The sequence below is a fragment of the Rhinatrema bivittatum genome, chromosome 2 (genome assembly GCF_901001135.1).
Source record: "Rhinatrema bivittatum chromosome 2, aRhiBiv1.1, whole genome shotgun sequence".
Classification (NCBI taxonomy): domain Eukaryota; kingdom Metazoa; phylum Chordata; class Amphibia; order Gymnophiona; family Rhinatrematidae; genus Rhinatrema; species Rhinatrema bivittatum.
In genome coordinates, this window is record NC_042616.1 from 7,857,151 (window position 1) to 7,871,368 (window position 14,218).

General features: G+C 48.2%; 1 protein-coding gene across 1 annotated transcript; it reads left to right on the forward strand.

Annotated features, from left to right (window-relative positions):
- The first annotated feature begins 1,500 nt into the window (after positions 1-1,500).
- Positions 1,501-8,746, forward strand: LOC115083475. Its single transcript, XM_029587329.1, has 4 exons — positions 1,501-1,894; positions 4,258-4,384; positions 5,531-5,644; positions 6,455-8,746. The coding sequence occupies exons 1-4, from the start codon at positions 1,727-1,729 to the stop codon at positions 8,074-8,076; spliced, it is 2,031 nt and encodes a 676-aa protein (XP_029443189.1). The 5' UTR covers positions 1,501-1,726; the 3' UTR covers positions 8,077-8,746.
- Positions 8,747-14,218: the final 5,472 nt, after the last annotated feature.

Sequence of the window (14,218 nt, forward strand, 5' to 3'; positions counted from 1 at the left end):
TGCTCGCGTAAATCCGCCCAAAACCGGGCGGATTTACACGAGCAGGGCCCTGCGCGCCGGGAAGCCTATTTTACATAGGCTTCCCGGCGCGTGCAGAGCCCCGGGACTCGCGTAAGTCCCGGGGTTCTCCGAGGGGGGCGTGTCGGGGGCGGGCCCGGTCGTCGCGGCGTTTCGGGGGCGTGTCGGCAGCGTTTTGGGGGCGGGTACGGGGGCGTGGCTCCGGCCCAGGGGCGGTCCGGGGGCGTGGCCACGCCCTCCGTACCCGCCCCCAGGTCGGCGCGCAGGAGGCCCGCTCGCGCGCGGGGATTTACTTCTCCCTCCGGGAGGTGTAAATCCCCGGAGAAAGGTAAGGGGGGGGTGTAGACAGGGCCGGGGGGGTGGGTTAGGTAGAGGAAGGGAGGGGAAGGTGAGGGGAGGGCGTTAGAGGATTCCCTCCAAGGCCGCTCCGATTTCGGAGCGGCCTTGGAGGGAACAGGGGTAGGCTGCACGGCTCGGCGCGCGCCGGCTATACAAAATCGATAGCCTTGCGCGCGCCGATCCAGGTTTTTAGCAGATACGCGCGGCTCCGCGCGTATCTACTAAAATCCAGCGTACTTTTGTTTGCGCCTGGAGCGCAAACAAAAGTAGGCTATTCGCGCGCCTTTTAAAATCCGCCCCTAAGTGCGCTCATACGGAGGAGGAAAACGCGCGTCCAACGCGCTCATACGGAGGAAAACGCGCGTCCAACCCGCCGCACCTAATAGCGCCCTCAACATGCAAATGCATGTTGAGGGCGCTATTAGTTATTCCCATGCGATACAGAAAGTAAAATGTGCAGCCAAGCCGCACATTTTACTTTCAGAAATTAGCGCCAGGAAAGTGCACAGAAAAGCAGTAAAAACTGCTTTTCTGTGCACCCTCATGGCGATATTAAGTCGGAGGTCCTGAAGAGTAAAAAAAGTGAAAAAAAAAAAGAAAAAAATTTGAATTCGGCCCGCGGCTGTCGAGCCGAAAACCGGACGCTCAATTTTGCCGGCGTCCGGTTCCGAGCCCGTGGCTGTCAGCGGGTTTGAGAACCGATTATTATTATTTATAACTTTTTTATACCGAAGTTCAGGTAACAGAATTATCTATCACTCCGGTTTACATTTAACAGGAAATAACTATAAAATAACAGACGCCAGCAAAATCGAGCGTCGGCTGTCAAACCCGCTGACAGCCGCCGCCCCGGGCCAAAAGGAGGCGCTAGGGACGTTTTAGTGTCCCTAGCGCCTCCTTTTGCCCGTTTCTACCGCGCCACCTAATTTACATATTGAATCGCGCGCACCGGCCGGGAGAGCGCGCGTTACTGAATCGGCCTGTCTATATGGCAGCAGGTGTAGGATTGTCCTGCCAATAAAGTTATCGGAGTCTGAATCCGCCCTCTCACCGGGCAGGGGGCGGGCACTCAGCTCCCGGACCCCGCCCTCTGCCGCTGATTGGTCAATCCTAAGAGCGGGCGTGAAGATCCCGCCCCTCCAGCACTGATTGCTTACCATCCTCCTGAGGGCGGGCAGAAGTGAGCAGCGGCTCCGCTGGTCCTGGTCCGTACGATCCTCCTCCCAAGAGCGCGAGGACCCCCTCCGGCTCCCTCTTCTTCCTGCCGGCTCGCGCTTGTTTCTCGCGCAGTCGCGCGCCGCCGGCTTCCCCCTTCGCGGCGGGTGAAGGCGATCCTGGAATCCCTCTTCGTCGCCGACGTCGCGGCGTGATGACGCACGGGGGACGCGCCGGCAGGAAATGCCGGAAGCGGAAGAAGGAAGGGGCGTGGACGGAAGCGCCGCCGGGGGAGAGCGCCCCCATCTTCCCGGCGGCTGCCTGGGAACCGGGGACGCCGCCTTCGAGAGCAGCAGCAGCAGCAGCGGCGGCGGAGGAGGAGGTAGGAGGAGGAGACTTCCTTTCTGCTCGGTGGTGACTGGGGAGGGGGGAGTGAGAAAGGGAAGGGGGTGAAAGACAGAAGGGGTTGTGTCGACAGTGGAAGAGGCGGAGAGGACGCAGGAAGGGCAGAGAGGGGAGAGAGAGGGCGGGCGGGGAGTGTGGGGGTAAGCAGGGTTGCCGGTTGGACCCGCACTTGCCTGGCAGGCTTGACCCCACTGCCCGCAGGGACCTGTAGTGTTGCCTCCCTGATGAGCGGCGCGGTAAGTTCCCGCCTCTAGTGGGGTAAACAAAACAGCAAGGAAGGCTGCTTAATAAAGCCGTGGAGGCAACAATACACAATAAGCAGCCTAATGTCCAGAAAGAAAATTTATTGTCTAAAATCAAAATATGCAATGAGCCCGACTCCAGCCGAGTTTCGCCCTCTATCAATAGGGCTGCATCAGGGGAGATTGCATAAGGTAATCTTAAATCTTCATCATAGGGTTGTGAATAAAACCTGTGCAAGGTACATAATTCGGATGCTGGTTCAGTGTATAGCAGCGCTATTCTGCAGAGTAAATATTCAAGATCTTGAATATTCAATATTCAAGATCTTGAATATTTACTCTGCAGAATAGCGCTGCTATACACTGAACCAGCATCCGAATTATGTACCTTGCACAGGTTTTATTCACAACCCTATGATGAAGATTTAAGATTACCTTATGCAATCTCCCCTGATGCAGCCCTATTGATAGAGGGCGAAACTCGGCTGGAGTCGGGCTCATTGCATATTTTGATTTTAGACAATAAATTTTCTTTCTGGACATTAGGCTGCTTATTGTGTATTGTTGCCTCTAGTGGGGTAAACGCAGGACTGCGTGAAGCCGGGGCACGAAGGGAGTGGGTGGTGGGGGCCAGCTTTGACAGGATGCGCCATTAAGAGCATAAGAAATTGCCATGTTCTTAGTGGTGCATCCTGCCCCATTAACTTCTCAAAGTCAGAGAACTGCTCCCACTTGGACCAAGCAATGGCAGAACATTTTTCTGGGTTTAGTGTGTGACGAGGGAGGGGTTTCAGTGGTTAATTATTTCGCTTTGTTTTGCAATTTGTATATCCACCGATGTATTTATTTATTACTGTAAAAACACTGCACTCTGTTCCCTACAGCCCTTGCTTCTCCTCCTATCGCCCAGCGTCAGCTCCTCCAGCTCTGTGATGATCTCAGATTCTGCTTCCTGGGATTTCTTTGCGTTCACCCTCCTCACCCCTTCCTTTATTCACTGTGTTTTGTTTGAGCTGCTAGAAATCAAGAGCTTAAATGTAAAAATATCACAAAACGCATTGAGTGATATGTGAACTGTGAAAATAACTAGAAATGAAAGAGTTGTCGCTTCCCAGGCCATAAAACTATTCTTGCTTTGTTAGGATTTAGCACAGTGACAGGCCGATTCAGTAAAGTCCGTGGGAGAGCGGGCGAACGCACCTGCCACTTGCCAGTGCGCACGATTCAGTATTTAAATGAGGCCCGGCGGTAGAAACAGGCAAAAGGAGGCACTAGGGACACTAGCGCATCCCTAACGCCTCCTTTTTGACAGGAGCGGCGGCTGTCAGCGGGTTTGACAGCCAACGCTCAATTTTGCCAGTGTTGGTTCTCAAGCCCGCTGACAGCCACGGGCTCGGACGCTGGCAAAATTGAGCGTCCGGTTTTCGAGCCGCCGGCCGACTTTCAATTTTTTTTTTAAACTTTTTTTTGCTCTTCGGGACCTCCGACTTAATATCGCCATGATATTAAGTCGGAGGGTGCACAGAAAAGCAGTTTTTACTGCTTTTCTGTGCACTTTCCTGGTGCCGGAAGAAATTAGGTAGGCGCTAATTTCTGAAAGTAAAATGTGTGGATTGGCTGCACATTTTACTTTCTGAATCGCACGTGAATACCTAATAGGGCCCTCAACATGCATTTGTATGTTGAGGGCCCTATTAGGTTCGGTGGGTTGGACTTGAGTTTTCCGCCCCATACTGAATAAGGGTTAAGGGAAAACGCGCGTCCAAGTACAGGTTAACAGTGCGCACTGTACTGTATCGGCCTGTGAGTTCTCCAGATGCAACAGAGCTTGATGTTCCTGATGTTCTACGTAATGCTCTGTTACAGCTCCTGTTTTATTATTCACTGACTTATCCAGGCAGTGATTTCTGTGTCCCTGCTATTAGAGAATGTTTTGCAAATCTTGCGATCCATGGAGGAAACTGGATTGGGGGCAGAAGAGAAAGAAGTCTTGCAGTTCCCGAGGAAGAGGCATCCAGGCATCCTCTGTTTTATGATAAAATGTTACAAGGATAAAGCCAGCTGAGCCCCATCCATGTGTCTCTGGTTTGCATTTCAGATGTCTGTGATGTTTGAGGACATCTCTGTCCATTTCTCCCAGGAGGAGTGGGGGTATTTAGATGAAGGGCAGAAGGAACTTTACAGGGAGGTGATGAAGGAGAATTATGAGACTCTGATCTCTCTAGGTAAGGACTGCATTATCTGCACTTTTAGCAGCCTTGGGGGCTGATTTACTGAAGCTCATTTTGTTTGATTTTCTTTTTGTATGCATTCATAATTATAACAAACACTGATAGCGCTGATGACTGTTTTGCTTGTTAGTTTTTGGTGGAAGATGCAGGGGTGACAATGAGTTTACACATTAGGGGAGAATAATTGGAAAAAGGCATCTATATAGTAGCTTGGGACTAATGCTGCAAAGCTGGAGCCCTGAGAGGCTGTATGATGTGATGTGATAACTACAGACAGAGGTAAAGACGGCTGTGTGGCATCAATCAGAACTTTCCTGGGGATGTTCTGTGTTAAGAATATTTATTTGGAGTCATTTGATATTCTGCCTTTTCCAACAATAATATAGAAGGAGGAATATTGCAAAATATGGGGCCTAATGCATGGAAGAGGATGTATAAAACATACTACAAATATAATAAAACATAAGCCCCCATGAACATAAGAAGTTGCCATACTGGGTCAAAATGAGGGTTCCTCAAGCCCAGCATCCTGTTTCCAAGCAGTGGCCAATCCAGGACACAAGAACCGGGCAAGATCTCAAATGGTAAATAGATCCCATGCTGCTATTGCACAGTGATGAGCAGGGGCTATTCCCTAAGTGTTCCTGGTTAATAATAGTTTGACTTCTCCTCCAGGAATTTGTCCAAACCTTTTTTAAACCCAGCCATTAACTGCCTTAACCGCGTCTTCTGGCAATGAATTCCAAAGCTTGTGTGTCGAGTTAAAAAAAAAAAATTTTTTCAGATTTGTTTTAAATGTGCTATTTGCTAACTTTGAGTGTCCCCTAGTCCTTCTGTTATCTGAAAGTGTAAATAACCGATTCACATCTATCTGTTTTAGACCTCTCATGATTTTGTAGACCTCTATCATATCCCCCCTCAGCCGTCTCTTCTCCAAGCTGAACAGATCTAACCTCCTTTTTAGATTTTTCTCGTATGGAAGCTGTTTCATCCCCTTTATCATTTTGGTTGCCTTTCAAGTGCCAACTAGAAAACTGCTCACAGTCCTCCTTGACGTGAGGTCTCCCCATATTATTAAGCCTCGTGGATTCCTCTAATATTATATTCCTACCATTTTTTACATTTTATTTATATCCCCAGAAATAGATTGTCGCATGATTGAGCCTGAGATATCGAGGGTTAAACAAGAGGAGGAGCTGCGCGTCTTGCACCCCCAGGAGTCAGGGGGGAGAGAAGTTATTCACTCGTACACAGGTGAGTCACATCACAAATGCCGTGCAGGGTAAGAGGAAGTGTCACAGAGTATGCGTGTGCGTCATGAAAAGGGTTTCAGGAAACCACGGCTGCTCATCCGAGGCCATAGGGTTTGCATTCATTGGTTTCTATTCAAGTGGAAGGGCTCAAACAGTTTAGGAAAATGTTCGTTTCCCTTTTGTTTCTGAATCCAATAAAGCCTAAGGGGCAAGCAAAACCGGCCGGTTCTCTTTAATCAAGTCAGACAGATGTGAGCCAGGATGGGAAGGGACAAAGAAGGAGTAGGACAAATGAAAGTGAAGCTCTTTCTCGGCTGGCAGATGCAGGGGTTGTTGATGAAAGCAAGAGAACAAATAAGAGAAGTCCAGTGAGAAGAGGTAGGTGACCCAATAAAGGAGCTCAGCAGCATTTTTAAACAATGGCCAATTGGACAAAGGGATCTTTAGAACCAGAGAATCTAAGTTTGTGCGATATCACAAGCTGCCACTGGGTGGCAGCATAACAAAGAACATACATTTTATGTATAGATATTTGATAATGTACAGGCAGATACGTTGACGAGATGGGGTAATGTGGTTTGACGCCAGAAGAAATGAACTGAGGGAAGATCTGTCAGAAGGTGAGGAGTGTTAAATCAAGATTATGAACCAGTTGGGCCTCTAGTTAGCTCCTCCAGCTGGGGGAGCTCTATTGATGATGCAGCCCCCAAATGCTGAAACAATGCTAAGAATCCAGGAGCACAAATAGCATTTTTTTATTTTCACCTGTAAGTAATAAAACCAATCCAATTTATTGTTCTGTGTCTTACAGAAACGTTGACCAGAGGAGGGACACGCAAGTGTCCACGCCGATCTTCTCGAGATAAGGGTGGAGCTCGCCGTGGCGCTCGTGGTAGAGGCCGCAGACGGCGACCTGCATCGGCCGAGGACCGCCCTGCTAAAGGGGGGAGCAGCGAAGATCCCAACAATCCACCTGCGCAAGTCGCCCAGCCTCCCGATGCTCCCCGCCGCCAAGAGAACAACGGACCTGCAGTGCCCGTGGCTCCTGGCGAGCAGCAAGTCTCTCCCGGCGGTGCCAGAAGTGCGCCAGCGGGGTGGGCCCAGAAGAACGCCCTTAGAGAGGAGCCAGGGCCAACTCCCCATCCCGATGGCAGTGCGGCCAGCTTCTGGTTCCTCCTCATTGATCACTTTATCCTGAGAAAATTAAAAAACTGCACGGAAAAAGAAGCTGACCGGCGAGGGGTGAGGGAGGATTGGTCGGTGTCGAGCTCCGAGCTCCTGGCATTCATTGCTGTCTTGTACATCCGTGGGGCCACTAGGGCAAAAGGTCTGGAGCTGGACTCCCTCTGGTCGGATGACTGGGGCATTCCCTTCTGCAGGAGTGCCATGTCAAGGCACCGCTTCAGGGAAATCCTGAAGTATCTGAGCTTTGACGAGGTGCCCACTCGAGCAGAGAGACTGAGAGTTGATGAGAAGCTCGCTCTGCTTCCAGCGATCTGGAGCAGGTTCATTAGAAATGTCCAAATGTGCTACCGAGCTGGCTCGTGTGTCGCGGCAGAGGAGCAGCTCTTCCCGCTGAAAGCCAGCTGCCAGTTTCTGCAGTCCATGCCTTCCAGGCCAGCTCGGTATGGCCGGAAATCCTGGCTCCCTGCGCCCAAGGACTCCAAATATCTTCTCAATGGCTTTTCCTGCCTTGGAAAAGATGACCCGAAACTCTTGGAGCTGCAGGCAAATACGGCCCGAAAAGTTACCTGCGCTAACTTCTTCGCCTCGCTGAGTCTTGCGCACAGTCTGAAGAGAGGACGTCCCGGCCTGGCTGGTATGGTGGATTGCGAGAGAAGAGAAGTGCCCGCCGAGGTGGAGAGCTCGCATGAGGTTCTGCCCACCACACAAGGATCGAAAAAAGGCGACGCTCCCGTGCCGACGCACCAAGGGGAAGCAGCAAACAAAGACTGGATCTTGTTGACCAGCACGCAGCCCGAGGCTGAGAGCGAGCCCGGTTCAGGGCCGTGTCACAACAAGGCAAAGTCAGGAGTCGAAATGATTGACCAGATGGCTTGGAAATACTCTGTAAGGATGGCGTCCCGACGGTGGCCCGTTCACCCCTTTTACAGTATGCTGGACCTAGCGGCCATCAACGCCTGGATTTTGTACAAGAGCGTGACCAGCGTAAAGATATCCAGAAGAGACTTCATTTTGAAACTGGGGAAAGAGCTGGCCGAGGAGAACATCACGAGCAGAAACCGGGCCGCCGCGCCTGCTGAAGACCTGACGGACGTGCCTGCCACCGACAGTACCCTCCGTTCCTGCCAAGTCAAGCGAGCCTGCAACAAAGCCCGAAGTCCAAACCAGTGCCGACTCTGCCGAAAGGTGGTGTGCAAGAAATGTATCGCCAGGAAATCTTTCATTTGTGTGGACTGCACAGATAAGTAGCGAGACTTGATCCTGCCCTCCTCCTCCTCTTTCATATGAAAATGTCATTATCATGCCTGTAAACACAGCTGTCAAAATGTGAGAGAGAGGTATTTCTTAGGCTCGATAATGGAAAAGGAAACTGAACACCTCCGGGCATGTTTTTGTGCCAGCGGCAGCTTGGGAGCCGTGGCTGGCTCCTTTATTAACTCACATTAGTTACAAATGTTGAATTGTGTAATGTCACTTTTTGTTTGTTTTTGACTTGAAGGAGTGCAACCATCCTTCTTTTTTTTAATAATTTCTTGACAAAGTCCTTCTGGCTGCTGAAACCCTCCTCAGCAGCAGAGCGTTGTACTGCTAATTACACAGAACCACATGTGCATATATTGGGTTTCGGGTGACAGAGAGAAGAGTTGAATTGGTACAAGTTGAAACTCTTCGGCAGTAGCGTCTGTCATTCATCAGCTGGTCTATGGTACAAGAACCTTTTGTACAAAGTTTAAATTCTTCCAAAGTGACTGTCCATCCAAGATGGGAATATAATTCCATCCAGGAATTACATCAAAATTAGCTTTGGTTTAGTTTAAGAGACCTTTTTTTTTTTTTTAAATAAATGTGTTTTATTTTTTTATTTATAAAACTTGTTAACCTTGCTATAGCAAATTAAACTGTGCTCGGTGCTGTATCATGTCTGCTTCCTCTGTCCATTCCAACTTCAACCCCTTCACCCTCATTCCCTGCAGACGAAGGGGGGGGAGAGAGAACGGAGACTGATGGCTGCCAGGCACCCGGTAGCTTTCTTCAGGAGATGGAATGAGGTGGAAAAGTTTAAGGAATGTTGATTCTGGGGCAGGCTGTCAATTATGTGGCAACGGTCTAATGCTGCAGCTTCTTCCATGGCCACACAACGGTGGGAGCCAAGGGGCATTGCCTTTAAAAGGTGTCATCCGTAAACCATTCTCTTTCTCTCTCTGCTGCGAGCAGAGATCGACCCATGTGTATCGGGACTGCTCTGGCTCCATTCAATGAAAAACTTAGCATGGGCCAATACATTTCTCCCTATAGCTCATGTTTACTGCATGCTGGGATCAGATACGGTGGAGCAATGTTCAGGCTGCAGAGGACCTTGAGAAATTGCAGGCAGGACCTCATGAGAGTGGGGAAACTTGGTGTCTGAACAGCAGATTAAATTTTAATGAGGGCAGGTCCTCTTCCAATCCCTCACACTTGGCCCATGATTTAGTAACTTTGCATGAGTTTGTGTCATCTGTGAATTTGATTCCCTCGTTCTGCATGCGCTTTTACAGATAAATGTATATTAAAAAAAAAAAAGCACTGGTCGCAGTATAGATCACTGTGGCACTCCACTGATTACCTTTCACCAGTGTGAGAGAGGACCATTTACTCCTGCTCTCTATCCTATGCTTCAGCCGGATACCAGGCCACAATAGGACATTGCCTTCTATCCCATGACGCTTCAATTTTCTGATGAGCCAAACTTCTTTTGAAACTCCAAATACACAAAAGTAATAGAAGGATCCACACTCGCCAGACAATCAGTACAAAAACTGGAGTGTGGAGCCAGGTAAAGGGCCATACAGAGTTCAGAGGGCGTCTTATTTGTAATGACAACTCCACTCTTCCAGTAAATCCAACGTAATATAGATAAAATGTAAGATATTATAGGGTGCGTAAACGTCTTGTGTTGTCCCTCCCGACGCAGCCTTTTGGCGAAAGACGGGGTCTGTCGCGGGACCAATTTTATCTATATTACGTTGGATTTATTGGAACAGTAGAGTTGTCACCAGAAATAAAAATGTTCTCTGCTGCCTTGGAGGAAGAAGGTCTCATGATGGGAGAGCACCAACCAGGTGCAGCAGGAAAGGATCTTGTAGCAAGGACCTGCTCTCTAGGTGATGCATTGTCCTTTCGCAATGAGGATATCTCCCCAAGGCCTACTGCCCAGGAGGGAAGGGTTAGGTCGGCCGTCATAGTTGGTGATTCGATTATTAGGAATGTAGATAGCTGGGTGGCGGGTGGGCGTGAGGATCGCCTGGTAACATGCCTACCTGGTGCGAAGGTGGCGGACTTCACGCGTCACCTAGATAGAATTTTAGACAGTGCTGGGGAGGAGCCGGCTGTCGTGGTACATGTGGGCACCAATGACATAGGAAAATGTGGGAGGGGGGTTCTGGAAGCCAAATGTAGGCGCTTAGGTAGAAAGCTCAAATCCAGAACCTCCAGGGTAGCATTCTCTGAAATGCTCCCTGTTCCACGCGCAGGTCACCAGAGGCAGGCAGAGCTCCGGAGTCTCAATGCGTGGATGAGACGATGGTGCAAGGAAGAGGGATTCAGTTTTGCTAGGAACTGGGGAACCTTTTGGGGAAGGGGGAGTCTCTTCCGAAGGGATGGGCTGCACCTTAACCAGGGTGGAACCAGACTGCTGGCGCTAACCTTTAAAAAGGAGATAGAGCAGCTTTTAAACTAGAACAAAGGGGAAAGCCGACAGTCGCTCAGCAGCGCATGGTTCGGAGAGAGGTATCTTCAAAGGATACTAATGATGCATTAGAATTAGGGCATCCCGACAGTGAGGTTCCAATAATTAGAAAAGTAGTCCAAGTGCCTGTAACTAAAAACTCACCTTAGCTAAAAAATTCTAACTTATCCCTATCAATTAAAAAGCAGAATGAAAATACAAACAAAAAACAAACTTTGAAATATTTGTATGCTAATGCCAGAAGTCTAAGAAGTAAGATGGGAGAATTAGAATGTATAGCAGTAAATGATAACATAGACTTAATTGGCATCTGAGAGACATGGTGGAAAGAGGATAACCAATGGGACACTGCTATACCGGGGTACAAATTATATCGCAATGACAGAGAGGAGCAGTCGGGAGGAGGTGTGGCGCTTTATGTCCAGGATGGCATAGAGTCCAACAGGATAAACATCCTGCATGAGACTAAATACAAAATTGAATCTTTATGGGTAGAAATCCCTTGTGTGTCGGGGAAGACTATAGTGATAGGGGTATACTACCGTCCACCTGGTCAAGATGGTGAGATGGACAGTGAAATGCTAAGAGAAATTAGGGAAGCTGACCAAATTGGTAGTGCAGTAATAATGGGAGACTTCAATTACCCCAATATAGACTGGGTAAATGTATCATCGGGTCACGCTAGAGAGATAACGTTCCTGGATGGAATAAATGATAGCTTTATGGAGCAATTGGTTCAGGAACCGACGAGAGAGGGAGCATTTTTAGATCTAATTCTCAGTGGAGCACAGGACTTGGTGAGAGAGGTAATGGTGGTGGGGCCACTTGGCAATAGAGATCATAATATGATCAAATTTGATTTAATGACTGGAAAAGGAACAGTGTGCAAATCCAAGGCTCTCGTGCTAAACTTTCAAAAGGGAAACTTTGATAAAATGAGAAAAATTGTTAGAAAAAAACTGAAAGGAGCAGCTACAAAAGTAAAAAATGTCCAAGAGGCTTGGTCATTGTTAAAAAAAATACCATTCTAGAAGCACAGTCCAGATGTATTCCACACATTAAGAAAGGAGGAAAGAAGGCAAAACGATTACCGGCATGGTTAAAAGGGGAGGTGAATGAGCTTCGATAGAGGCCTATCTTTCTCGGATTCCCCTCCCTACTCTGACGACGGCTCAGAGACAATTTTTAGACAGGGACATTACCGCTGTAGAAGTACAGGAAGCTATCGCCTCACTTAAACTGGGAAAATCACCAGGCCTTGATGGGTATACTCCACGGTTTTACAAATTATTTGCTACAACCCTTACCCCCTTGCTGTTGAATTACTTTAACTCTTTGAAGGCGGGGTCTACCTTGTCTACACAGGCCAATTTAGCGGGGATTACGCTCTTACTTAAACCTGGCCGGGACCCCTCAGTCTGTGGTTCATACAGGCCCATTTCTTTGTTGAACATTGATGTTAAATTACTGGCCAAAATTTTGGCGAACCGTTTAAATTGTTTTATAACCCAATTGGTGGGGGTAGATCAGGCAGGTTTTATCCCTGGGAGAACTACGGCTGATAATGTTCACAAAATTATGGACACTATCTGGTATGCCCAAAAACACATAATCCCTGCCGTGGCATTGTCGATCGATGCGGACAAAGCATTTGATCGAGTGCACTGGCCTTATCTTTTTCAAACCTTGGAGTATATGGGATTTGGCTCCTCCTATCTACAGTGGCTGGGGCAGCTTTATCATTCCCCCAGGGCCTGCTTGAAGGTAAATGGAGGCTATTCAGCTCCTTTTGAGGTGGGAAGGGGGACTAGACAGGGTTGCCCGCTGTCCCCTCTACTCTTTGCTTTATTTCTTGAACCGTTTGCTATTTCTATTCGTGGAAATGCTGATATCTCCGGAGTGACTATAGGTAATATTTCTACTAAGATATCCCTCTATGCTGATGACATTTTGTTTACGCTCTCCGACCCAGCCAATTCCCTTGAATCAGTTATTGCTGAGATGGAGACTTTCGGTAAGGTCTCTGGTTTCACAGTAAATTGGGATAAATCAGAAGTTCTCAATATCAATTTACACTCCCGTACGGTCCGTCTACTTCAAGAGCTGTTTCCCTTTAAGTGGGCCAAAACGCAAATTAAATATTTGGGCATTCAGCTCAGCGCTACGCACGATTTGCTTCCCATTAACTATACTCCGCTTTGGAACAAACTATCCAAGGATATGGAAGAGTGGAATCGCTATCAGATATCCTGGCTGGGTAGAATGGCTGTCTTTAAGATGACTATACTTCCGAAATTATTGTATCTTTTTCAGACACTCCCAGTACTGGTTTCTGTGTCTATGTTAAAACAGTGGCAAAGACGGTGTATGGCTTTTATTTGGGCAGGAAGGCGGCCCCGGGTAGCCCGCAGGGCACTCACACAACCTAAAAGTAGAGGTGGACTGGGCGTACCGGATTTGATCCGTTACTACCGTGCTGCTCAGTTTAAAAAACTGGTTGACCTGAACTCGTCTCGCAGACAGAAGCCATGGGTTCTTATTAATCAGGAACTTCTAGGTACTGTTCCTCTTGGTAGTCTTATATGGCAGCCCAAGCACACCTGGGTGGTAGACCTGGGTGCGGTGTTACCTCCCTCTACGCTTCTGCTGCTTTATTTGTGGCAGCATTATGGTACATTCCTGGTGGGAAATAGGGAATACCATCTCAGTACACACTTATTCCACAATAAAGCTTTTCGTCCAGGCTATGAGAGCTCGGCTTTTTTAGCTTGGAGGAAACGGGGCATTACAACATGGGGACATATTTGGGGTTCTGCAGCTTTACGTCCTTTTGCTGATCTTAAACGAACTTATGACTTACCTGAATCAGCAATATACTCTTATATGCAACTAGCCCATTTTGCCAAGGCCAATATGCTTTCATCTCACTTTGCTCAGGAACAATCCGACTTTGAGAAGTTATGTGAGAGGGCTCATAGCTACCCTAAAATAATTTCCAGACTTTATCAATTGTTATTGGTCCAAGACCCCCCCAGTTATACCTTTCAGAAAGCTTGGGAGCAGGACCTTCGGGTAAGCTGGTCGCCCCGGATATGGAAGTCTATTTTTCAAAGTATGGGTAAGGGGCATATTGCTGCTTCTCTTATTGAGAACTCTTACAAGATGTTATACCGCTGGTACAAGTGTCCTTCACAGATACACAAATTCATGCCTCTCTATCCAGATGTTTGTTGGCGAGGCTGTATAGAGGAGGGCACGTTTTATCATATGTGGTGGACCTGTTCCCAAATTCAGGTGGTTTGGAGGCAGGTCTTTCAATGGCTGAGTATTCTTTTTCCAGGGCTGCCATCTCTCACACCGGCACAGGCATTGCTGGGTCAGGCACCCCCAGGGCTGTCGCAGGACTCCAATCAGTTAGTTCAGTATATCTCCACTGCTAGTCGTTGTGAGATAGCGCGCTTATGGAAGGCTACTAGTATTCCCAAGTTAGAGGACATTCAACACAGAGTGCGTAAAATCTTTTTATTATCCAAAATCACAGCATTTAAACATAAGAAAGTCTCTCGCTTTACATCAATTTGGCATCCCTATCACACTTGGCTTTCTAGTGTATCCCTGGGTATTCCGACTTAAATAGTGAATGTGTAGCGGAAATCCTTTGGC